The sequence below is a fragment of the Podarcis gaigeae genome (assembly GCF_964106915.1).
Source record: "Podarcis gaigeae genome assembly, chromosome: 12".
Lineage (NCBI taxonomy): Eukaryota > Metazoa > Chordata > Lepidosauria > Squamata > Lacertidae > Podarcis > Podarcis gaigeae.
The window spans coordinates 46138625-46165308 of record NC_139688.1 but is presented as its reverse complement, the minus strand read 5'-3'; the positions used below and the strand labels follow the sequence as shown (position 1 = coordinate 46165308).

The 26684-nt window shown below is 43.9% G+C and overlaps 1 protein-coding gene across 1 annotated transcript in view; it reads left to right on the top strand.

Moving 5' to 3' along the window:
* The first annotated feature begins 2605 nt into the window (after positions 1-2605).
* Positions 2606-26684, top strand: part of CAPN7 (calpain 7) — a 41883-nt gene continuing 17804 nt past the window's right edge. The window contains exons 1-11 of the mRNA XM_083705774.1: positions 2606-2861; positions 6469-6577; positions 9576-9727; positions 10412-10479; positions 13247-13441; positions 15003-15089; positions 18378-18504; positions 19946-20031; positions 22584-22677; positions 23918-24064; positions 24812-24918. Coding sequence (XP_083561900.1) covers positions 2760-2861; positions 6469-6577; positions 9576-9727; positions 10412-10479; positions 13247-13441; positions 15003-15089; positions 18378-18504; positions 19946-20031; positions 22584-22677; positions 23918-24064; positions 24812-24918 — 1274 coding nt within the window. The 5' untranslated portion in view covers positions 2606-2759. The remainder of the gene's footprint in view (positions 2862-6468; positions 6578-9575; positions 9728-10411; positions 10480-13246; positions 13442-15002; positions 15090-18377; positions 18505-19945; positions 20032-22583; positions 22678-23917; positions 24065-24811; positions 24919-26684) is intronic.

Below are 26684 nucleotides of genomic sequence, written 5' to 3'. Positions count from 1 at the left end.
AGTGTCAGGAATCCTCATAGACCGGTGACAGCCAAACTTGGCCTTCCAGCTGCTTTTGGACTACAACTCCCATCATCCCTAGCTAGCAGGACCAGGGGTCAGAGATGATGGGAACTGTAGTCCCAAAACAGCTGGAGGGCCAAGTTTGGCCATAACTGTCATAGACGTTCAGGACTATATCTATAGACTTATGCATTGTTTATTTCATTCATTCATAAATAAAAATACATTGACCACTAATAATGAACATGTTGTAGATATTACTCCACATTTATTATGCTATTTTTGTGATATACAAATGACATGAGAAAACTTGGTATACTTATTTGTATAGCATTATTCTTGTTCACAAAACTCAATAAAAAGTTATTCATATATATAAAATATATTATAAAATAATAAAAATGAATAAATAAATAAACTACTGATTGTAAGCAGTTCTGCGCAACAAGCAACAAGCGTGAGCTGCCCTACGCGAACTCCTGGCAGTTGAACTTCACTTTTGCTGACTGCGCAGGCGTCTAGGAAGGATTTCCCCAGGAGCGAAGAGATGTATAATGTTTCTCCTCCTTTGGGCCATAGAGTTAGAATTTTCCCCTCACACATAACAGTAGACTTCCGGATTCCTGTTGCATGCCGCTTTCCATCTCCCCGAGGCAGAAGTGAAGAGGAAAGTGAACATAATAGACAGAGAGGATTTTAGCGGGACTCTGATTGGGTAGCAACTCTTGCGAAGAGTGTGCGGGGGGGGGGGGAATTGCGGCATTGATAAGAGCAAGGCGAATGCATGCAAGTTTATCAATGGAAACAGGACTTTTGCCTACAGTTGAGTTTGGGAAGCCTATTTAAATGATATTGAACAGAAGAGGGGCATTGCATGAGTTGGCGCTGAAAATCTAAATCCGCCTGCTCGGCTCCTTCTCTGATCTGCAATATTGATAGCAGATCCTATTGAATGGCTGCAGTAAGCCACTCTTTCCAAGCCATGCTCCCCAATATGGGAATTATTAACATTTTATTATATATATTGGGACACAGGTGGCGCTGTGGGTTAAACCACAGAGCCTAGGACTTTCCGATCAGAAGGTCAGCGGTTCGAATCCCCGCGAAGGGGTGAGCTCCCATTGCTCGGTCCCTGCTCCTGCCAACCTAGCAGTTCAAAAGCACGTCAAAGTGCAAGTAGATAAATAGGTACCACTATGGTGGGAAGGTAAACGGCGTTTCCGTGTGCTGCTCTGGTTTGCCAGAAGTGGCTTAGTCATGCTGGCCACATAACCTGGAAGCTGTACGCCGGCTCCCTCGGCCAGTAAAGCGAGATGAGCGCCGCAACTCCAGAGCTGGTCACGACTGGACCTAATGGTCAGGGGTCCCTTTACCTTTACAGTGGTACCTCAGATTACATACGCTTCAGGTTACATACGCTTCAGGTTACAGACACTTCAGGTTAGACTCCTCTAACCCAGAAATATTCCCTGAGGTTAAGAACTTTACCTCAGGATGAGAACAGAAATTGTGCAGCGGCGGCGTGGCGGCAGCAGGACGCCCCATTAGCTAAAGTGGTGCTTCAGGTTAAGAACAGTTTCAGGTTAAGAACGGACCTCTGGAACGAATTAAGTACTTAACCCGAGGTACCACTGCATTATATTTTTTAACAACAGTCAGACAGACATAGGTTTTCACACAAAAGAAAGCCTGAATCAGAAACAAACTCTGAGGCTACATTGTGCTCACAGATGGTCGACCTGCTACTTAATAATAGTTGTTGTTGCTGTTGTTTTTGTTATATTATTTATACCCTGCCCATCTGCCTGGGCTGCCCCAGCCACTCTGGATAGCTTCCAAGGGATATGAAAACATAATAAGTTGATGGAATATGCACAGTTCGAGGACTTAACATAGAATAAGAAAACAAGAACATACCTTTAGAAAAGATTGTAAAATGTTTATTGAATATATGCGGGGGGGGCGGGAATTGTGTACACTTGAAAACGTTGGCAGCATTAAGATAAATTCAACAGTGCAAATAAGTATGGATGGATGTAATAATGGACTACTGAATGGTTTAGTTTACCTAAAATGTGCAGGGATTTATGATATGCGAAAAGAACCGTGGAAAGAGAAGAAGGGAAGTCATTTTAAGGATGTTTAAGGGAGTATTCTAAATTGGAAAACAGAAGATTTAATTTTACTGTGTGTGTGTGTGTGTGTGTGTGTATACAATAAAATTATTTTTTCTGTTTTTCTGTTTTTATTACATATATATATGTAAAAATAAGTCGATCACAGGTACACTTTAAAAAAAAAACCAAGAGCAACCTGGATTTTCCCCATAGAATCTCAGAATCATAGGGTTGGGAGGTCAAATAGGAGAAAAAGACACCTCAACTCGATCACACCTGACAGCTCCAACCAACAGATAACCTTTTTCCGGCTTCGATGCCCAGATTCCCTTGAACTACAACTCCCATCGTCCCTGACCTCTGACCATTCCAGGAGAGGATGATGGGAGTTGTAGTTCAACAGGCACACCTGGGACCCTACGCTTGAGTGCCTATCTCTCTCCAGCGAAAGGTGGAGGGGAGGGAGGAGCGTTCTCCCGTATTGCGCAGGCGCATCGCGACGTCGACGCCTCCGCCACAGGGGCTGCCGGGAAGTCCCTTCCTGAGCGGGAGGCCATAGGCGGAGACGTCGGGGGGCTGCCGTGACGTCAGCGAATCAGGAAAGGAGCGCGCTGAGGCGTCTGCTGCCGGGACCCGGCCATGGAAGCGGCGGAGCTGGAGCAGGAGGCGGTGAAGTTTGCGCAGATGGCAGTGCAGAGGGACCAGCGGGGCCACTACCACGAAGCGGCCTTTTACTACAAGGTGCCAGGGGGAGCGGGGTCGCGGGGGGAGAAAATGGGGGTGCCACCCATGGGTGTAGCCAAGGGGGGCGATAAAAATCAATAAAAATACAAACCACATGAGGTTCTGCCCCCCCCAAACAAAAGGCTTGCACCCCTAGCAAAATGCCTGGCCCCCTAACAATGGGCTGCCCCCCTAACAAAAGGCCTGCCCCCCCCCTTAACAAAAGTCTTGCCCCATGAATTTATGGATGAAAATATTGGAGTTGTGATATGTTAAGCTTCAAAGTTAAAGATGATAAATGGAAAGAGGGTAAGGATTTGCTGATTTGATTATGTAAATGGGAATACAAAAAGGGGAGGTGTGAGGAGGTCAAGGAAATAAGGATATGAGCTTCAAAGTTAGAAAAAGAATAATGGATTTTTTCTTTCTTCTTTCTATTTTTATCAAATTTTTGTGTTTTGTGTATTTTTCTGTTTTGTGTTTTTTCTTTTTTTGTTGTATTTTGTTAAAATTTCAATAAATATTTATTAAAAAACAAAAAACAAAAGTCTTGCCCCACCACAAGAGGCCTGCCCCCCTAACAAAAGGTCTGCCCCCCAACAAAAGCCTTGCCCACCCCAACAAAAGCCTTGCCCACCCCAACAAAAGCCTTGCCCACCCCAACAAAAGGCCTCCCCCCTCCCCAAACAAGAGGCCTGGCTCTGCCCATGTTGCCACCTGTCCTCTACAATACAGAGATTTTAGTATAAAATGCTTCATCCTTTATTGATGAAAGTTTTCTTCTGAATTTCAGGTTCCCTCTCTCTCTATCTCTGTGCCAAGTTAGGGATCCTCTCCAACTGGCTGTGTTTGAAAGGGTGTGTGAAAGGTTAAGCTCTGGGTCAGTGTTAAAAACTGAGATATGAAAGCTAGGAGCTTTAATGGCACCATAAACCTAAGTTGTGGGCGCAACAACAGAATGCCTAGGCGTGTTTTTTTATAACAAGAATACAAAGCTGAAAATGAATGAACTGCAGCTAAAATACTGTGTTTGTTTTTCACATGGTCCAGTCCTTCCCTTGCCCACCCCCCTAATATTCTTAAGGGCGTCTCTTCTCCAGTCTTCAAAGAGTAGCTGGAAGTGGGGACGCAGACAAAGGTCCTCCTTTCCTTCCACTCTGCAGTTTTAATCTGAAACCTTTGGCACAGGGCTGCGCCCAGAGCTCAGAAACTGCTTGCGCTAAGGAAATTCCCTGTCGCAAAATACGCCTAGAACAATGGGAGTTTTGAACACTGCTCTGGGTAGCCAATAACAAATAGATTTACAAATCCATGTGCATAGGAACCAACTTCTAGGGGCCGAGGTCCATTCGCCCCACTCCCAGTAAAATATTTCAGGGGGTGTTCCCCCAAATAGTTGATGTGCATTGCCATTCAAATGATGTGCGCACACTATGTCATATGGTCGATTATGTGGGGTGGGGCTTGCCAGTCCCCCAGTATTCAAGTTGGCACCCCTCTTCATGCATTTTAGTGTATTTTTCATCTTTGTTGGAAGCCGCCCAGAGTGGCTGGGGAAACCCAGCCAGATGGGCGGGGGGGGTTACAAATAATAAATTATTATTATTATTATGTGTGTGACAAATTCTACAGGGGCCAGCCTGTTAGGCTGCAGTAGATTGTAATGAATTGATTTTGAAGTCACATCAGGACAAGGTGAGAGGGAGAAAATTGTCTCCCGACCCCCCTGCACTGTCCGGTATTTTCCCAGGACAAAGGTGGCAGCCCTAAATGTCTCCCAGCTCTTTGCTTGTCTGAAGCTCAGCTAATTTGAGTGCAAAAACCAGGTGTGCATCCCAGCACTGGCAACGGAGGCTTCTCTGTGGCACCTCAAAAGGCTGCCACTTTTTCTACCCCATTTCTGTAGGTTTATGGGGCACCACAGGAATGTGCTAGCTGGAGTGACAAGCGTTGTATCCTCTGGACTCTGATAATCTTTGATAAGATGGCACCCTGAGCAAGGCCAAAATTGGGCGTCTCCGAATGGGTATTTTCAGGAATCTTCTCAATTTTGCACCCCCTCAGCTCCATTGCAACCAGAAGGCCACTCTGGAATTTTTCACGCGCACACACCTACCAATGAATTTGAAAATTTGTTTGTGCTTTGCTATTCAGAGCTGAAATATATTACCTTTCACACAACCTGTACGGCAATACATACAGGTCAGGGCAATAATAATAATAATAAGGGGGCATATTCTAATGAGGGGGCGAGCTTTGCCCCACATGTCAAACTTGGTTGTACTTAGGTTGCAGGTATCAAATGCCACAAATATTTTGAAAATGCAGCTTGACTTGCCGTCAAGACCATATCAATGGTGTGGTTATAATTCTGCAAACTTAATTCCAGTCATACTTGATTTTACATTGACCGCGGTGTACAGTTGTTTCATAACCAATGATCTTCCACCTTTTTCCACGCGCCTAGATTTTTCTGTGACTAACATTGATCATAAGCTAATTGCTTCCGTTCAATGAAAAAGACAAAAATTGTTTGTAGTGTCTGGATACTCTAGCTGTGCAGGAAAGGTCTGGTTGGTTTTGGCTGGAGCCAAAGTATTTCAGTCATACAAAGTGGAGGTCTATAATTTTGGCCGCTCTCCAAGGTCTCAGGTAGAGGGATTTCCCAGTCCTCCTTCCTGAGATGCTATGAATTGAATATGGGACTTCCAAGTGCAATGTATGGGCTCCACTCCTGCAATATTAGAATTGTAGAGCTGGAATGGACCCCCCTGCATTTGCAGGAATCGTTTGCCCATTGTGGGGCTCAATTTAACCCATGACCCTAAGATTAAGAGTCTCATGCTCTACTGACTGGGGCATAGTTAAAAGATATTTGTGAACGCTAGATGTTGCGGGTCAAAATGTTAGCATGAGTAACTCGGGTGCAAGCCTGTGATGATGAAAGGGCCTCTTGCATGAACTGTGATTCTTGCCCTGGTGTTAAATATATGTAGAAATGGTGTTTGTTTAGAGAGACTTCCACTTTTGGGAGGGGATCTTGTGGGAAAGAAAATATATAATTCCGTGCACATGTTCTAAAACCTTTAAGTATGGAGTGATTGCATAGCTCTTGTGAAGTTAACCAAGCATGCTGGGGGAAATTTGGTAGGATCCTGTGCTCATAAAAGTACCTGAAAGAATGCTTTCTGTATAGGTCTACCAGTTGGGGAGGTCCGCTTGGGATGCGGGTGGTGCTGTGCTCTAAACCACTGAGCCTCCTGGGCTTGCCAATCAAAAGTCAGCGATTCAAATCCCCGCAACAGAGTGAGCTCCCGTTGCTCTGTCCCAGCTCCTGCCAACCTAGCAGTTTGAAAGCACGCCAGTGCAAGTAGATAAATAGGTACTGAGAAGGCATTTGTGCAAATGAGGTTATGCTTTCCCTGGCTTTTGAAACCTGAAAGAAATATTTTAAGGATCCAACCTGTTCTCTTCATTGTAATTTGTTTTAATTGACTTTAACATTGTCCTTTAATGTTGCTCTGGGGTCTTATGGTGAAGAAATCTAATAATAATATATTTGAGGGAGATAAGTTTTCTGGTTGCCTTAATTTTTAAACACTTGTGTTGTATTTTCTCTTCTCAGGAAGCTGCGCAGTCTTTGATTTATGCTGCAATGGCAGGATCCGTCTTGGAAAATATTCCAGAGAAAATAAGTGAATATTTGGAAAGAGTTCAAGCCCTGTACTCAGCAGGTTAGTAAAGACAAAACCTGAAAACTTTCTCTCTTCATTAGGAAATCAACAAGGCATTTTCTAGAAAAGATGTTATACCCAGTGTGGTGTAGTAACTTGGAGGTAACTGAGAAATTGTAGGGTTGGAAGGAACACCAACAGCCATCTAGTCTAACCCCCAGCAATGCAGGAATCTCATCACATGTTCTCCCAATCTGAACCCATACCAGATCCTTCCAGTAGCACCTTAAAGACCAACTAAGTCAGTTCTTGGTATGAGCTTTCGTGTGCATGCACACGAAAGCTCATACCAAGAACTGACTTAGTTGGTCTTTAAGCTGCTACTGGAAGGAATTTTTTTTGTTTTGACTATGGCAGACCAACACGGCTACCTATCTGTAACATACCAGATCCTGTGTTGGACGCAGACCTGGGAGACCTGGGTTGAAGTTACCACTTGGCCGTGAAGCTCGCTGGGTGATCATGGACCAGTCACCAACTCTTAGCCTACCTTATAGGGTTGTTTGGAGGATAATAGGTTCCCCCTACCCAGCAGAGATAGCCCCTGTGATCTTGCCACTCATGGGCGAGTGGACAGAGCATCGGGGCTCCTTTAGCTGCTCTCTGTGGGGAGCGGCAGCTGCGATCCCCTCAGCTGAACAGTTTCACAGAGCCCCCACCCCGCTGCCTGCTTGCAGGAGCCAGCACTGGTTGGGGACTCCTTTAACTGCTCGACCAAGGCAAGGACAGCTGCAGACTCCTCAGTCGAGCAGTTTAAAGATGCAGGGGGAGGAACAAGCTGTTGACTCCCTCCAGCGGACGCTGCTAGCAGAGCGACTTGGGAGCGGTGGCGGTTTCACCAGGGAGATACCGCTGAATGAAACTGACATCACAGTCTGCTCCTTATACCGGTCCTGGGCGAATATTGATATATCACCCAGGCCTACCAAGAGGGATATCTTTGTTAGAATATTCCGTTCCACCTTAAGTGTCACGTGTCTGTTTACACTCCAGCACAGCTTGCTGGGAACTTCCGTTTGGGTATAGCTTTCACTTTTTGCTGTCTTGCTTTAGACACAAAGGGGATCAGATGTGTTTTCCTTTTGTCCTGATGTATGCTGAATAAGGGATGTGGGTGGCGCTGTGGGTTAAACCACAGAGCCTAGGACTTGCCGATAAGAAGGTTGGCGGTTCGAATCCCCGCGACAGGGTGAGCTCCCGTTGCTCGGTCCCTGCTCCTGCCAACCTAGCAGTTAGAAAGCACATCAAAGTGCAAGTAGATAAATAGGTACCGCTCCGGCGGGAAGGTAAGCGGCGTTTCTGTGCGCTGCTCTGGTTCGCCAGAAGTGGCTTAGTCATGCTGGCCACATGACCCGGAAGCTGTACGCCGGCTCCCTCAGCCAGTAAAGCGAGATGAGCGCTGCAACCCCAGAGTCGGCCACGACTGGACCTAATGGTCAGGCGTCCCTTTACATTTATGCTGAATAAACTGATTGTAAATATGCTTACACAACCTCTCCTGCCACTTCTGTTTGCGCGTTATCTCTGCTGAGTTGCATGCCCCAGCTTCTGAAGCTGTGGGTCGCAGATGCTGCAACAAGGACTGGAGATCGTCCGGCACACCGGCCGGTGGGCCAGAGCCAGCTGGGGGCCTGCCAATTGCCCCCCGCTTCCTTGGTTGTATGCCAACAATCTTGTCATTTGGACAACCCATGACCTCCATACACACTGACCAGGCTTGTGCCTCAGGGAGGTCTCTTCAGGGCTGCTAAGACAGTGGTTTGACTGCCCCCCCCCCCAGGCGCACTCCATTGTCTCTTGACTTACGGTCTGCAAATAAAAACATCTTGAAGATCCCAGGCCACAGAGAGGTTAGGCTGGCCTCAACTAGAGCCAGGGCCTTTTCGGCCGCGGCTCCAATCTGGTGGAACGCTCTGTCACAAGAGACCAGGGCCCTGCGGGACTTGACATCTTTCCGCAGGGCCTGCAAAACAGAGCTGTTCCACCAGGCCTTTGGTCAGGGCGCAGCCTGACCCCCCTCCTCTGGCAATCTGCACAGAATTTTGCTTATTGGTTGCCATAAATTTGATTTTAATTAATTTTTATAATGAAATGTTTTGATTGTTGTTAGTCGCCCTGAGCCCAGCTTCGGCTGGGGAGGGCGGGATATAAATAAAATTTATTACTATTATTATATTATTGAGATGGATGCCAGCAACCATCGTGTACCTAAAAGTACAGCCATTCATTCCCTCTGTAAGGCTAGTGTTGTCCATGAACACCATTATTTTCAGAGCGGGGAGAAGGATGCAGCTCAGTGGTGGAGCATCTTTTTCGCATGAAGTCCCAAGTTCATTTCCAGCATCTCAGTGTAGGACTGGGAACGTCCCCCTCTCAGAAGTCCGGGAGAGCCATAGAGAGTACCATGCTAGATGGACCCGTTGAAGAAGACAACTTCCTGTGTTCTGATGGAAGCAGCACAGCACATAACCTCATCTGCACCTTAATACAGTGGTACCCCTGGTTAAGAACATAATTCGTTCCGAAGGTCCATTCTTAAGCTGAAAGCGTTCTTAACCTGAGGTACCACTTTAGCTAATGAGGCTTCCCGCTGCTGCCACACGATTTCTGTTCTCATCCTGAGGTAAAGTTCTTAACCTGAGGTATTACAGTGGTACCTTGGGTTACATACGCTTCAGATTACATACGCTTCAGGTTACAGACTCGGCTAACCCAGAAATAGTGCTTCAGGTTAAGAACTTTGCTTCAGGATAAGAACAGAAATCGTGCTCCGGCGGCAGCGGGAGGCCCCATTAGCTAAAGTGGTGCTTCAGGTTAAGAACAGTTTCAGGTTAAATACAGACCTCCGGAATGAATTAAGTACTTAACCCGAGGTACCACTGTACTACTTCCAGGTTAGCGGAGTCTGTAACCCGAAGTGTTTGTAACTCGAGGTACCACTGTAACTATAATCATGAGTCAGGTGAAATAAGGAAAATGGTTCTTCGTCCTCCTCCAGTGCAAAGAGTCGACCCCTTGAAGTCGAAGCAGCAGCTGGACTTGGAGCGGGCCCGTTTCCTGGTTACGCAGGCTTTTGACGAAGACGAGAAAGGCAACAGCGAGGAAGCAATAGAGCTGTACACGGAAGCCGTGGAACTCTGCCTGAAAACGGTATGTTAAGCTACCAACTTAACTTGATGGGATTATGTCATGGCAAGGAACTCTTCCGTCCCTGCAAAAGATCGACACGCAATTGTGATTTTTGCCGCTGCCTGCTCTTGCAATTTGCTACCCCCCCCCCCCCCGCATGAGGAAGGGGAGAGCTGAGCTGGCGAGAGTTAAAAGGGGCTGCAGGAATCGAGAGAAGCATTGGCTGACTTCATGGTTTCCCCCACATTGTGATTTTTGCAAAACACCCACCCATCCACACCCATCCCATGATTTGCGATGTATAGCCAGGCCAAAAATTATGAAGCCGATATATCGATATGGACTTCAAACCGGTTTTTGACAATATATCAATATATTGCGGCAGTGGCTTAGCTTGAGTCTGTCTAATAGGTAGACTGAGCTCATCTACCCAACAGGTCTTATTCTTTAATGCTGTTGCTTCTCTAACTTCAGCTGTTTGGCTGCATCCAAGTTGCCTTCATTTTATTGAGTGTTTTGAGTGTGGCCAGCTACACAAAATAGTGTTGCGGAGAGGTTTTTTGTCTGTTAGAAGGATTTGTGTCGTTAGTCTGGGTAGTATAAATGGAAGGAATTGACATTTGCTACCCCCTGGCCTCTTCGTTTTTCTGTATGTAGATTGCTGGTTAGGCTTCTTAACACCCCCCCCCCTTTTTCATATTAAAGGCCAATGAAACTTCAGAAACAGCTCTCCAGGCAAAACTGAAGCAGCTGGCTCGACAGGCACTGGACAGGTGAGTTTCTTGAAGCACATTGTATGAGCACATTGCATAAAAACCCTGTTTCCTTAGTAGTAGTATTTGTTGTTATTTATTGAATTTATATACGGACCTATACCTGCAGGTCTCCGTTGCATTAAAAAAAACCCAACAGTTTTTCTGCCTATCAGGTAGCTTTTAAAGGTATGGGAAACCTCTCTGGAGAAAAAGCTTGCAACTTTATAAACACTGTCGGCATTTCACTCCTTGAAATGTTCATTGCCTGCAGGTGCTGTGTTTTGCATTCCTTTTCAAAAAAAAAAGTTTTTATTTCTACATTTCATTAATTTTACAGTCATTTTAACATTTCAAAGTTTGACTTCCTTCCCCCTCTTTCTGCGGTTCCTTAAATTCATTTTTTAATATCTTCTGCATATTCAAATTCATGTTTGCATTACTTGTTAATTTTAATAAAGAACTTAGTGCAAATCTGTAAGAGTCTAAAGCAAAATCCACGCAGCTACCTTCTGAAATGCCATTTGCTGTGCTGTTTGTATTTTTGTTTGAATATTGACAGTAAGTAGTGGTTTTTTTAATGTTTCCAAATAAAATGTTTGTTTATTAGATTTATTTCCTACCCTTCCACCCAAAGGGAGCCTAGGGCAGCAACCAACAAGCCACAAAGCAATAAAAACATACCGTATTTTTTGCTCTATAAGACTCACTTTTTCCCCTCCTAAAAAGGGAAAATGTGTGTGCGTCTTATGGAGCGAATGCAGGCTGCACAGCTATGACAGAAGCCAGAACAGCAAGAGGGATTGCTGCTTTCGCCGCACAGCAATCCCTCTTCCTGTTCTGGCTTCTGAGATTCAGAAATTTTTCTTCTTCTTGTTTTCCTCCTCCAAAAACTAGGTGCGTCTCGTGGTCTGGTGCGTCTTATAGAGCGAAAAATACGGTATTTAAAACAATACAAATGGAAGCAAAATAGTGGCCGACATCAGATAGAAAAGGGGTGACCTGTGTCCAACATGAGTGCTGTATAAAGACCTTAAATTCCATATGAGCTTTATATATAGAGAGAGAGAGAGCGCGCACACGCACGCTATATTTTTATGAGTGTGTTTCTATTTGGATTTTGTTTTAATATACTGGGCTTATATAAATGTGTTAATTGCATTCTAATCCAGAGGGTTGCATCCAGCAAAGTTGTACTCGGAACAGACTTGTTGAAATGAATGAACCAACATTACTCGTGTCCATTAATTTAAGTGGGCCTGCTCTGAGGATGGCTAGCATTGGATACAACACACTATATTTTGAAATTCCATATATCAGCACTTCTGATATCAGCAACCATTTGTTTCTTTCATTTACGAATCGCTGCCCAGAAGGCCTCCCAAAGGGATTTACAATATAGCAATGTGCATAAAATAGCTGCATATATTAAAACAGGTTTTAAAAGTAGTTATGAGTATAAAAACAGTTTCTAAAAAACAGCAGCGCATACATAAAATATGTTTGTTCATATGTTTTCTGAGTTACGCATGTAACATCCCAGGGTGGGTTGCAGCGTTAAAAGCCTTGTAAAACTTTATCCCAAGTGTGCTAAAGGTTTTAGAAGGCTTGTCGAAAGCTGAATATTCTTAGCAAGAAAGCTAAGGATGAGGAGGCACCTATCTGATATTCAGTGGGAGGGAGTTCCAAAGGCCAAATTCCAACATTGTGCAGTACAGACTTCCTGATAGGCTGGTGTCTACGAGATGCCCTCTCTTGCAAAACACAATGATCAGTTGTGTATTTAGAGAATGAGCCATGTAGATACAGGCATTCTCTTTGGTCATCTACGGTGAATGGGAGCTGCTTCCAGGCAACTATTCGGTGATTTTTGTTTTACAAAAACCAGTTCTTCCCTCTTAGTTTAGGCCAGTGATGCCTTGCATAGATAATTGTGAGTCTGGAGTTATTTGCATTGCAGTAGGGTGGGTATAAGAGCTTGGACCATCAAGGATGACTGTTTAAATGAAGGAAATCCTGAAGCATATTCTGATTATCTGTGTACTGTATTTAGAATAATGGAATAGCATTTTTCAGCTAAATTTCTGGCTGTGCACGAATCTCTAGCAAGACAACGCAACAAGAACCTTCTAAATAAATTGTTGCATGATTCCTGTTAGTATGCACAAAACTTTCAGGTTTTCTTTTTAGTTGAAAGAACTGTCTTGAGTGGTTTCTATGTTAGATGGCATATGCTGTTCTTGCTGTATAGGAATCCTTGGGCTGTATGAAACGAAGGTTTTATGGATGTTTAACATGTAGAGTATACGAGAAGCCTAAGAATGCAAATACCGTTTTTTTTTGCTCTATAAGACGCACCAGACCATAAGACGCACCTAGTTTTTGGAGGAGGAAAACAAGGGGAAAAAATTCTGAATCTCAGAAGCCAGAACAGCAAGAGGGATCGCTGCGCAGTGAAAGCAGCAATCGCTCTTGCTGTTCTGGCTTCTGGGATAGCTGCGCAGCCTGCATTCGCTCCATAAGACGCACACACATTTCCCCTTACTTTTTAGGAGGAAAAAGGTGAGTCATAGAGCAAAAAATACGGTGCGTAAGAAATATGCAGCCACTCTTGCCTTGTTTGTTTTTTAATCATTCGTTCTCACAAAAGCAATTAATATTTTTTGCATTTTTACATAGCAAAATGAGTAGTATATGATTGATGGCATTTATAGGAGGAATTGCAATGTACTGCCACCAATGAAATAAAAACTCTTCATGCGTGTAAACTGGAAACTCTCTATTTTAGAGCTGAAGCGCTGAAGGATTCAAAGCCGTCTCAGAAAGACAAGCCGGTCCCACCGAAACCAAATCAGCAAGCCAGGACTTACTTTCCATTAGGGCCTGATTTTTCCTTGAACGATAAGCCACAGGCAGTCAGAGCTGTGCAGGCCAGTGAACCTCAAGGTCAGCGATACACCGCCGAGGAGATTGAGGTGCTCAGGTAAGGAAAGGGAACAGTTTTCCAGGCTTATTGAAAATGGGTTGCCTCATTTAGGCTGCAGTCGGCTGCACACTTAAACCGGGGAGCCCGTCCCACTGAACACAGTGAGGCTTACTTCTGAGCAAGCATGCATGGGATTGTTGAAAGCACCAAATTGTACACCGATGTGATGATTTTGTTGGGATGCGTCCAGGGAGACGGGGGCATTTGGCAGAAGACTTCAGAAGCTTAAGCATGCAAGCCAGCAGAGATAAGAACTCTTTGCAATGGAAGTGGCGGACAGAAACATGTGTAAGCATTATTTACAGGGACGTGGGTGGCGCTGTGGGTTAAACCACAGAGCCTAGGACTTGCCAATCAGAAGGTCGGCGGTTCAAATCCCCACAACGGGGTGAGCTCCTGTTGCTCAGTCCCTGCTCCTGCCAACCTAGCAGTTCAAAAGCATGTCAAAGTGCAAGTAGATAAATAGGTACCGCTCCGGCGGGAAGGTAAACGGCGCTTCTGTGTGCTGCTCTGGTTCGCCAGAAGCGGCTTAGTCATGCTGGCCACGTGACCCGGAAGCTGTACGCCAGCTCCCTCGGCCAATAAAGCGAGATGAGCGCCGCAACCCCAGAGTCGGTCACGACTGGACCTAATGGTCAGGCGTCCCTTTACCTTTTTATTCAGCATAGTTCAGGAACAAAGGGAAAAAATGTCTGCTTCCCTTCGTGTCCAAGCAAAACAGCAGCATAGCAAAAGCAATATACAACGGAAGTTCCCAGCAGACTGTGCTGGAAGTAAACAGATATGTGACTTACAACAACTCCACATATTTGTTCCTCTTAAGGCGGAACGGAACTTCAATATCCTAACAGATTCAACAACAACAAATGTTGCACGGCTCTTAAATATCAAGAAGGCGAGCCGACTTCATCATGGAGTTTATGTCAATGATCAAGCAATGTGTAATGCTAATCCCATTTCCCTTTGGGATGCAAATGTACTAAAGCTAACAGCACGATATTTAGCTGATAAATGTATCCACATATTTGGGTGCGGAATAGCATTGCTGCTAGAGGAGATATAGGTTTGCCACGCTTGTTTGCCGTTGCTGCCACTGCTGCCCTTTTAAAACAAGCCAATACAAATAGGACTTTGTACAGCTTTGGAGGAAGTCAGGGGAAGGCTACAGTAGTAACTTCCTGCCTGGCAGGCAAGCAAGCTTCAAAGAGATGGAGCCCCCTGGTGGTCTGGGGAAGCAGTTTCTATTTTAAGACGCTGTGTTTGCACCACACTGACCTCCCCACCTCTTTATCTAACTCAACCAGCCATTTCTTCTCTGAACCCTTGGTGGCCAGAATGTTCAGGGGTCATGACCGTGTGAGTAAAGTTTTTAATGCAAAACTAAAGGGGGAAATCTGCTGGCTCTTTAAAACGAGACCATCCACTGCATCTTGCTCCCATTCCCATACTAAAACTGCTGACAGTATTAAGCAGCTGTTCATTTAGAGGCTGGCAGGGTGGGAAACAAATGGATTTGAATAGCACTGTGGTCCTGACATCTTGCATCTTGCTTTCATAGGAAGACGTCAAAGATCAATGGCATTGAGTACGTCCCTTTCATGAGCGTTGACCTCAGAGAACGTTTTGCTTTTCCGGTACCTTTCTCGTAAGTGAATATAAGTTGCCTAGCTATGGACTCGCTGAAATGCTTTCTCATTCCTTGTTATTCTTAAGAATTTTCTCTTGGGAGCAATGTTCAGATGCTCCCTTGAAAGGGCGGTGTGAAAAGTAAGCTGTTGCGGCCTCCTCATTGTGGGTGAATTCATTCAACTATAAGCACTTTAGATGTCTTGACATCTGCAGTAACCCTGTTAAATTTTTGAACACTGCTACTGTTAGGAAAAATGCTTACAGGCCATTCGACTTCAGATGAAGGAAATTTGAAGCACTGGCAAATGTTAGAGAGGCTGTAAAATAGTGGGCATCTCTTTGTACTTGTGGTTTTACATGCTTTTAGAAAGGGACATCTGCAATAGACTAAATGCAATAAATTAATGGGCTTCTTGAACCCTGACTGATCAGTGCAGTGGAAGCTGGGAAAAAACTTTATTTTATATATACACATATTCTTCATTGAAAGAAAATAATAATAATTTAATTAATAATAATAATATTTTATTTGTACCCCGCCCTCCCCGGCTGGAGCTGGGCTCAGAGAGGCTAACATCATATGAATAACACAGTATACATAGAAACAGGCATCAATTAATTAAAACACATCTTAAAATTAATTCAGACAAATTATAATCTGCACAAATGGCAGTTATCAGGTTAAGACTGAGAGCGGTTAATACTTGCCAGGACCAGCTGTTTTCACTGATCATATAGGTAAAGGTAAAGGTAAAGGTACCCCTGCCCGTACGGGCCAGTCTTGACAGACTCTGGGGTTGTGCGCCCATCTCACTCAAGAGGCCAGGGGCCAGCGCTGTCTGGAGACACTTCCGGGTCACGTGGCCAGCATGACATCGCTGCTCTGGCGAGCCAGAGCCGCACACGGAAACGCCGTTTACCTTCCCGCTGGTAAGCGGTCCCTATTTATCTACTTGCACCCGGAGGTGCTTTCGAACTGCTAGGTTGGCAGGCGCTGGGACCGAGCAGCGGGAGCGCACCCCGCCGCAGGGATTTGAACCGCCGACCTTTCGATCGGCAAGTCCTAGGCGCTGAGGCTTTAACCCACAGCGCCGGCCTGTAAACAGGCTGGGAGGCCTCGTTCATGCTTGTTCTTCTACAAAGGAAAGTAGGTCCGACTGCACCCTGGCCAAAGATAAAAAGTACATAATTGCAAGTGCACAGAGTAAGATAAGACACACAAAAAATAAGAAAGAAATACTACCCATGTAGAAAACGAAACACAACAAAAACAAAAATTGTATACATTTTCCAAAATAAGTTGTAATTAATCAGACCATAACCTAATATGGTATTTATGAAAAGGAAGAAAGCTTTATTTTTAACTTGTAAGACTCCAGAGATCTGCACGCTCCTGTTATTAGTATCTCCCGGAGTTTTATCTGTTTCACACTGACTTAGGATTGTAGAATCATGAATGAGTTAAGTGGGCAACTTTTCCAAAGCCTTTTTTCAAAGTGTATAGGAGTTGTCTCACCTTTGTGGTCTCTGAAGTGCATCTCTTCTTACTCTCTTACGCTGCTTGAAGTAACTCATGAGCCCTACAGCCCTAACTCTAAGGAGGCTTGAGAGGTGTTCAGATTTAAAGAAAATGTGGCAGGGAAAACACATACACATTTGAGTCTGGAAGTCAATCTCAAAAAGTACAGTGGTGCCCCGCAAGACGAAAAACTCGCTAGACGAAAAACTCGCTAGACGAAAGGGTTTTCCGTTTTTCGAGGTGCTTCGCAAGACGAATTTCCCTATGGGCTTGCTTCGCAAGATAAAAACGTCTTGCGAGTTTGCTTCCTTTTTCTTAAAGCCGTTAATACCCGGGGAATCCGCGCTCCGCAAGACGAAAAAATCGCAAGACGAAGCAACTCGCGGAACGAATTAATTTTGTCTTCTTGCGAGGCACCACTGTAATTGCCGATGAATATTTGCTCCATTCATTTCAGTAGTTAATAGGTCGCCTTACAGAATTAACTTTCCCAAGGCAGCTCGCAGCATATTAAAAAGATAAAATGGCATGATCACACATTACAATCCATAAAAGCCGCAATCTAAGACTGTTATAACAATATTCTGACAGCAGCTGTTGAGTGATACTAGCAAAACAAAATAGATATAAAAAAGCAGCAAAGAATGAAAAATTAAAAGCAGATTGTAATGCAACTATTGCTAAGAAAGAGCTATTGTATATTGTAGCTTTCTGGAACCCAAGCGGAGTAGACTTGTTTGTAAGAAGCCTAGGAAATAAACTCAAATACAGATTGATAGCCGGGATCTGCATATATTACAAGGAGATTGCTTTGGTTGTTGGTGATGAGGCCTAAGTAGTCTTCACAGTGGTAGATATTGGGGCAAGCAGGGTATAATTCAGCGGGTGGTGCTGTGGTCTAAACCATTGAGCCTCTTGGGCTTGCCGATCAGAAGGTCGGCAGTTCGAATCCCCACAACCGAGCTCCCATTGCTCTGTCCCAGCTCCTGCCAACTTAGCAGTTCGAAAGCACGCTAGTGCAAGTAGATAAATAGGTACCACTGTGGCGGGAAGGTAAACAGTGTTCCGTTGCGCTAGAAGCAGTTTAGTCCTTTCCATGACCTGGAAAGTTATCTGTGGACAAACGCCGGCTCCCTCTGCCTGAAAGCAAGATGAACGCCACAACCTCATAGTCACCTTTGACTGGACTCAACAGTCCAGGAGTCCTTTACCTTTCACCTTAATTGAGTGTAGAAGCCCAAGCAAGGCTGATCATGAACTGGAGGCTGAAATTCCAGGTTTGGAGAGCTAAGAGCCCAAAGGTGGTCTTTAGGATCTGCATACGGTAAAGGTAAAGGGACCCCAGACCATTAGGTCCAGTTGTGACCGACTCTAGGGTTGCGGCACTCATCTTGCTCTATAGGCCGAGGAGCCGGCATTTGTCCGCAGACAGCTTCCGGGTCATGTGGCCAGCATGATTAAGCCACTTCTGGCGAACCGGAGCAGCGCACGGAAACGCCGTTTACCTTCCCGCCGGAGTGGTACCTATTTATCTACTTGCACATTGACGTGCTTTCGAACTGCTAGGTTGGCAGGAGCAGGGACCGAGCAACGGGAGCTTACCTTGTCGCGGGGATTCGAACCGCTGACCTTCTGATCGGCAAGTCCTAGGCTCTCTGAGGATCTGCACAGCTGAGCAGAAAACCTTCTGGGTATTATGATGTGTGATAAAATGATTTTACCAGCTCATGGATTTCATACTTAGCAGTGACTTTTGGTTTGGGGTGGTGATTGCTTTGATTGCAGGGATAGATGTGGCAAGCTGCCGTTGTCTCCCAAGCAGAAGGCAATGTTTTCCCGCTGGGTGCGGCCTGATGAGATAACAAACAGCCCCACCATGATCTACACAGTGTCGAGCTTCAGCATAAAACAGGTAAGGAGGATGTTCTGATCTGACACAGTTGGCTATCCTCAAATAAGAGAAACAAAGCAAGACTGCAGAAGCTAACACTTTCACAGTCTGAAAAGAGAGCTTTCGCTTTTGATGTTCTTTCATACACTGTTCCCTTCCTGTGAGCAACATTCAGAACCCCCACGCTACCAGAAAGTATTGACTACATTTCAGAGCCCTAATTCGGGAATCGGAAGGGCCATTTCATTTGCAGGCTGTAACTGCTCCTGCCAACCTTGCAGTTTGAAAGCACGTCAAAGTGCAAGTAGATAAATAGGTACCACGCCGGTGGTAAGGTAAACGGCGTTTCCGTGCACTGCTCTGGCTCGCCAGAAGCGGCTTAGTCATTCTGGCCACATGACCTGGAAGCTGTACGCCGGCTCTAACATGGGTAGTATTGACCTCCAACTCCCATTAGTCCTGAGCTTAGCCAGTGGTCAGCCAGGGTGGGAGTTCGAGTTCAGTCACATTGGGAGGGAGCCCTGCTCTGCTGCAGTTGGAGATGTTGTGTTTAGAGGAATGCTTTTGAGCGAAACAGAATCAGTGGCTGTTTCTCATCTGTCAAAGTGAATGGATATTTTCTTCAATGCCTTTGGATCTGACGAAGAATCCAGAGGTTTGGGTGCTTTGAGGTTAGAACTGGTATATCAGAGATGGGGGCTATGTGGCCTTGCAGATATTTCTGGGCTTCCAATTCCCATCGTTCCTGGCAATATGGAGGGCCTCTGGCTCCACATCCCTGTGTGGTTACCTGACCTTTGAGGAAACTGGTGTTTACAGTTTCAAGCATATTTATTTATTTGCCTTGAAGTGACTCAGTTCTTCCCCCACATTTTCGATCAGTTGAGAGATCTAATTTATTGTTGGGTCACCCCCCCCCCCAAAATCCTCTTTCCATCGGCCTGCTTGTCAGTGGCACTTCATTTTTTATATATTTTATTTATGATTTTCAGTTTTATACATTTCAGGAATTTTACAATCATTTTAACATTTCAAAACTTGACTTCCTTCCCCCTCTTTCCACGGTTCCTTAAATTTATTTTTAATATTTTCTGCATATCCAAATTAACTTAATTTGCTCATTTATTCATCTACGTTAAATATATACTCTTATAAAACTGCAGGTTTTTACAATGATCCTGCCAATGTTTTTATCTGTTTGCAATTTATAAGTAAATATTCAATAAACCACTTCCATTCTTTTATAAAAAAAATTGTTATCTTGATTTCTTATTTTTCCAGTAAGTTTTACCATTTCTGCATATTCCATAAGTTTTTGTATCCATTCTTCTTTTGCTGGGACTTCTTCTTTTCATTTTTGGGCAAATGACATTCTTGCCACTGTAGTCGCATACATGAATAAATTTCTATACAGTTTGGGTAGTTCTGGCACTCCTTGACCCTTGACTCTTTCTGTCCACAGACAATCGTGTCAGATTGTTCCTTCGTAGCTTCTCTTGCTATCAGTGCGGCTTACGAAAGACGATACAACAAGAAGCTGATTACCAGGTATGCTCTGTTCTGGCAGATGATCTGCAAAGTTTTTGTTTCCAGTTTTTTCTAATTTAAAAAATTTGCTGGAAAGAACTTGGCAGCTTCACTATCTGTGTGCTTTATGGCCATTTTTAAATATATATATATTTATTTAGTTTTTCAAATTATAATTTTACAATCACATATCCAACATACAACATAAAAACAAGATTCCAAAGAATCTCCTGGACATCTCTCCTCCCTCCTTGTGGGTCCTATTCTTAATCATTTCCTCCTGCATCTTTTATAACAATCCATATCTTTTACATCTCCATTATATCCAAAATTCACCACTAAACTACAAGTGCTACTGCAATCCTACTAACGATTTTAACTGTTTACAATGATTTTTAAGGTAAATTATAAATTTTCCCCGTTCCTTATTAAAAATTTTGGTCGTCCTGATTTCTGATTCTTCCGGTCATTGTGGCCATTTTAACGTGCTCCGGAAACCTGCAGCCAGAGTCCTGACCGGTAATTTCAACTTGGTCGATGAAGCTCAACACCACCTTTTTGGCCTATGATACCCAGGCTAGATCTAGACACATAAAAGAAGCGTTTTGGTTAAACGCGTTGTAAACTTTCTATGAGAAATCAGGTTGGCAAAAATGGAACTCCACAGTGCCATCTGGTGTCTCAGAGTTATAAAGCACAAACAATGCGTATAAAGCGCTTTTTCTTTGCCAGTGTAGCTGAGTCCCCAGTCTCCCAAGCGCTCCTGTCTACCTTCTCATTTCCTGCCCTTCACAGAAAGCCTCCCTCCCTCTTCTGGGCCTTTATGGTGTGTTTGAATCAAGATGGCTGGTTTCAAGATGGTTGCTGCATCTTCCACACCTGTTGTGTTCCGATATGTCCCACTTTCAGTCCATGTATTTATAGGAACTCTGAAATCATAAATCCTCAGTTGTGAGAGGCATGGGGAATGCATTCGGGGAGGGACCATAGCTCAGCTGTGGGACGCGGGTGGCGCTGTGGTCTAAACCACTGAGCCTCTTGGGCTTGCCGGTCAGAAGGTCGGCGGTTCGAATCCCCGCGACAGAGTGAGCTCCCGTCGCTCTGTCCCAGCTCCTGCCAACCTAGCAGTTTGAAAGCATGCCAGTGCAAGTAGATAAATAGGTACCACTGTGGCGAGAAGGTAAACAGCGTTTCTGTGCGATTTGGCTTACGTCAGTGTTGTTTGTAGCCTTCTCACCACCTCAAGGGGGACGCTCCTGCCTGTGGGGTGGGGTCCTGACCATCTGCTCCAAAGTCTGGCTGGGATGGCACTGCTGATGTCACAATACTATTGTGATGTAGTTTAGTCTGCTACCAGGCAGGATGACAACAAATGCAAGGTTGCCGCTAGTAACAGGAGCCCAGTGCTTTGTGTCTATCCCTCCCAATATCTAGGGAAATCAGTGCATGACTATATCATTCACCAGTTCTCCATTCATTCCACCCAAAGTTTTGCCATGGCAAGGAAGGTGCTGGCTGCATGATTCACTGGGCAGCAGGAAGCTCAGTTGTGTCAGTATGATAGGAATGACTGGGCTGTTCATGACATGATCTAAATAAGTTGCACCACTGCATGGCATAAGTGGTGAGGTTATAATAGTTATATACTCTGTACTATTTATTTAATTTTATTTATTTATTTATCCCTACAACCGAGTGAGCTCCCGTTGCTCTGTCCCAGCTCCTGCCAACCTAGCAGTTCGAAAGCACGCCAGCACATGTAGATAAATAGGTACCACTGCAGCAGGAAGGTAAATGGCATTTCTGTACGCTCAGGTTTCCGTCACAGTGTCCCGTTGCTCCAGAAACGGTTTAGTCCTGCTGGCCACATGACCCGGAAAGCTGTCTGCAGACAAACGCCGGCTCCCTTGGTCTGAAAGCGAGATGAGCGCCGCAACCCCATGGTCGCCTTTGACTGGAATTAACCGTCCAGGGGTCCTTTACTTTTTACCTATAGCTCAGCTGTAGAGCATCTTACATGCAAAAAGTTCCAGGTTCAATCCCTGACATGTCTACCCTAATAATTTGTGTTTGCTGCAATTTTGTATGCCTAACTCCGTTGTGGTTGCTGGTGTCCTTCACTGTTTGGGACTTTCAGTTCTCTATACAGTGGTACCTCAGGTTACATACGCTTCAGGTTACATATGCTTCAGGTTACAGACTCCGCTAACCCAGAAATAGTGCTTCAGGTTAAGAACTTTGCTTCAGGATGAGAACAGAAATCGTGCTCCGGAGGCGCGGCAGCAGCGGGAGGCCCCATTAGCTAAAGTGGTGCTTCAGGTTAAGAACAGTTTCAGGTTAAGTACGGACCTCCAGAATGAATTAAGTACTTAACCTGAGGCACCACTGTATAGCTGAGAACCTTTCCCTCTCAGGTGTGTGTTTAACACCAAATAGCATACAATACCACTCTTTCCTAATCTTTGAATTGACAACACGGGATTGAAATAGACTTGGCATAGTCCACAACATGCACACAGAATATATTCTAATATTTCCCCTGGTCTCTTTCCTCCCCCCCCTTTTCAAAACAGCATTATTTATCCGCAGAATAAAAAAGGAGAGCCGGAATATAATCCGTGTGGAAAATACATGGTTAAGCTGCATATCAATGGGGTCCCTCGGAAGGTAAGGTCATGATTGTTTGCTTGTTAGGTCGATGGTTAGAATTTTATGTAATTATACCCTATTAAGTTGTTGACTGAACACATGGGGGTCTCCACAAGGATGACTATACCACAAAAATAAGACCTTACCCCCCCAAACAGACACAATTCACAGCTTTTGCAGGGGGACAACAATATTGGCAGGTGTCTGTTAGCATTTGTATTGCATTTGCATTTTAAATGTATTTCAAAAAGAATAAATGGTATTGGGGAAAGGAGGTGGCAGGTGGGAGTTGGCTGGTTATTCTGTTAGTTGTTTCTTTGACCGAGAATGTGAGTGTGTGCTGATTTCAGGCAGACACTGTCCGGAGGCGTTTGTGAGGGCAAGCAATCTGTGGATTAATACCTTAGGCACTGCCATGAAGGAGTTTTGGAAACAAAAAGGACTAAAGCCTCTCTTGGGCTCAAGGGAGAGAAACACATTGTCTTCATTAATATACAGTATACAGTCGTATCTTGGAAGTTGAACAGAATCCGTTCTGGAAGTCCGTTCAACTTCCAAGAGCCAGTGTAGTGTAGTGGTTAAGAGCAGTAGTCTCGTAATCTGGTGAACCAGGTTTGCTTCCCTGCTCCTCCACATGCAGCTGCTGGGTGACCTTGGGCCAGTCACACTTCTTTGAAGTCTCTCAGCCCCACTCACCTCACCGAGTCTTTGTTGTGGGGGAGGAAGGGAAAAGAGAATGTTAGCTTCTTTGAGACTCCTTCGGGTAGCGTTAAAGCAGGATGTCAAATCCAAACTCTTTTTCTTCAAAATGTTTGGAAACAAAGCGTGGCTTCTGATTGGCTGCAGGAAGCTCCTGCAGTCAATCAGAAGCCTCGTCGGACATTCGGCTTCCAAAAGAAAGTTCAAAAATCAGAACAGTCACTTCCGGGTTTCGATCATTCAGGGGCCAAAACATCCAAGTTCCAAGGTATGACTATATTACTGATACTTGTTCAACTGTTGCCAACCTGACAAGCAAAGATTTATCTTCAAGTCTTGTGTAAGGTGTCTTTTTTATCACAAATAGCTAACAGTGCCCCCATGTACCCCACATCTCATATTTTAATCAACACATTGTCAGAACGTTTGGCTAGAGCCAATGTATATTCTTTGTTCTCTGAGCCTCATTCTTCTGCGTGACTTAATTCCACGTGAAGCTGCCGCAACTGTCTTATTTGTGCTTTTGGTTTGATCTCTCTCTCTGTCCTGTTTTGCCCAGGTGATAATCGATGACTTCCTACCGGTAGATCACAGCGGAGAACTTCTCTGCTCTTACTCCAACAACAAAAGCGAACTCTGGGTTTCCTTGATAGAGAAGGCTTACATGAAGGTTATGGGAGGTTATGATTTTCCAGGATCAAATTCTGTGAGTGGCGATCTGTTCTTGGCAAGGAGTAAATGTCTGTTCAGGCAGATCTTCCCATTATGAAGAGCTCTTCCATTAATCCCGAGTAGAGAATGTAAAATAGACGGATGCCATCATAAACAAAATACGATCTCTGCTTTTTGTTCATTGTAACATGTGCGCTTTTTTCCAGCACTGCAAATAATCTCTGTAGGAGTAAGTTATGTTTGAGTTGGCCGTATTTGGGGAATGTTCTTGGCAAATGCAAGTTAGCACGACTGAAGTCTAGTATGGGGCTTTATGGATTAAATTCTAAGGGGGGGGGGATGAATTTGGGTACCACAACTTGGTCCCCAGTTTCTGAGGCTTTGGCCCTTATTGGTAACATATTTTCAGCTTCATCTGTGTGAGGCTGGAGGAAAGAAACCATTATATTGTGGCCAAAGGTAAGGAGGAAAGAAGCTATGTTACCGGGTGCAATTCTGTCTCCTCTGAATCTGAAAATTTCTGATGGCTGCTGCAAAATCCATGGCGTTTTCAACAGATCACTTTGCAAGCCGCTTTTCTGTGAATTAGCCTTCTGTTACCTCCTGAAAAGTTTCGCGTAGTCCAGCACCAAAAGGAAATGAAAACTGGAAGTTTCAGAACTGGAACCATACTTTTAATTGCTTTTCAAAAATAGCAATTTCCCCCCCACATGGATGGCTTTTTCACAGTCCTGGGTTATACTGTTGTTTTTGTTACCGAGGAAATCTGCTTTTATTTCAGAATATTGATCTCCATGCGTTGACGGGCTGGATACCCGAAAGGATTGCCATGCACTCAGGCAACCAATCTTTTGACAAAGACAGTTCCTTCAGGATGCTTTACCAAAGGTAACTTACGGCTGATATATTTATATTTTTAAGAGGCTTTGGTGTTATAAGCGGAATAGTTCCATTGTATTTTTACACTTGCTAGTGCCATTGCTAGCAAATACTGATGAGCAATTGATGAAGGTATGGTTTTTATCTATAGCGAGAGAGACCAATGTTGAAAATGGCACTTTGGTGGTAGTGTGTTTCAGTCCTCTGTTAAACTTTAAAAAGAAATACGCCAATTGGCCAGAAATATTGACAAGCTTTTGGCTGAATTCTGCCTTTCTTTGGACTTAAGGCAGACGTAGAAATATTTTTCAAAGGGGCATGAAGTAAAAGCTGTGGCATGTTTGGTGTTTGAGCTTTTGCTGTTTCAGATGCTGCAGCTAAATATGGTGGACTTCAGGATAGGATTCGAATCTGGTTTAATTATAAATACTTTTTTATAAAATATTTTTTTCAATTACAATAACTCAATAATAGCCTCATTATAACAATTCCAAATTATAATACAATTCCTAATACAAATTCCAAATTATATAATTTACCTGCCCCCCCCCCCCCCGGACTAGAATTGATTATTTTGATGATTTTCTTTGTTTCTGCATTCCAAAATCTTATTGATTTCAACTACATTCCCATCATAGTACTAATCCCTTATACAACAGCTGCTATATTTGTAACTTACATTCATGTTGACACCAATTGAGTAGTTTATAAGACTACAAGTGGAGATCTCCTACTGTGCCATTGTTCTGCCTGTGTGTGACATTTTTTTCTGTCCATAATGTTTATTCCTGTCCATGTATGTCAATCTTTCCCCCGGTCATTGCAGCAATCTGTCATGCCTTGAGCGGAGCTGATATCCCAGTCTTGTTCCAGAAATTTCTCACTCAGTCCCATGCTCTTTGTTTTTGCAACTTTAACTATAGCTGCAAAAGTCACGCTATCCCAGTCAGTGACCTGTTTTTGCCATTTCCACCCCCAGCCTCGGAAGAAGAAGGATCTGTTATCTTGCCAGTGCACTTGGCAAGTTTCCGGATTCCTTTCATTCCTCCGTTCAGCCGAAGATAAATAGCACATACCTTCCAGATTCCATACTTGCAAAATGATAATTAGTCCAATTATCGTTAGTCCAAACAGTCCAATTAAATTTCTCCCTCCCTCAGTCCCGGGCTTCTCTGTTTAATTAGAAATACTAGCAACTAAAGTTTTGTGGTATTAGCTCGGGGGTAGTCAAGTGCTGTGGGACTTCAATCAGGGTGGATTTGATTTAAATCAAATCGATTTAAATCACGATTTAAATCACTAGTCAGTAAGACTTGATTTAAATCTTTTTTTTTTTTTACAGACAGATTCTTGCATATTTACAACCAGATGAAGGTTTCATTTTTGGAATAATAAATTTTCAGAATAGTTTTTACAGTTGGATCAAAAATTACTGATTTGGTTATACTATTAGAAATACATAGACAGATAATTGTGAAATTATTGTGAGGTTTAATAAGTTAACTGTTTATATTTGGACAACTTTTCTGCTGTACATTTCCTCAATAACAATTTAAACAATTCATTTAACTAAAACAATAACATTATAGCATCCATGTTTGTTAACTGATGTGGTTAAACAATTTTTAAAAAGCAACTTAAGACTGCGTTTTAGCACACATGAAAAACTTAAAACAAATCCTTATTTCCTGATGAATAGCCTTTGGACTATAATGTAACTTAATAGAAAACTATCTTTAGAAAGATTTTTCCTCGAAAAGCATTTTATTTTAAAA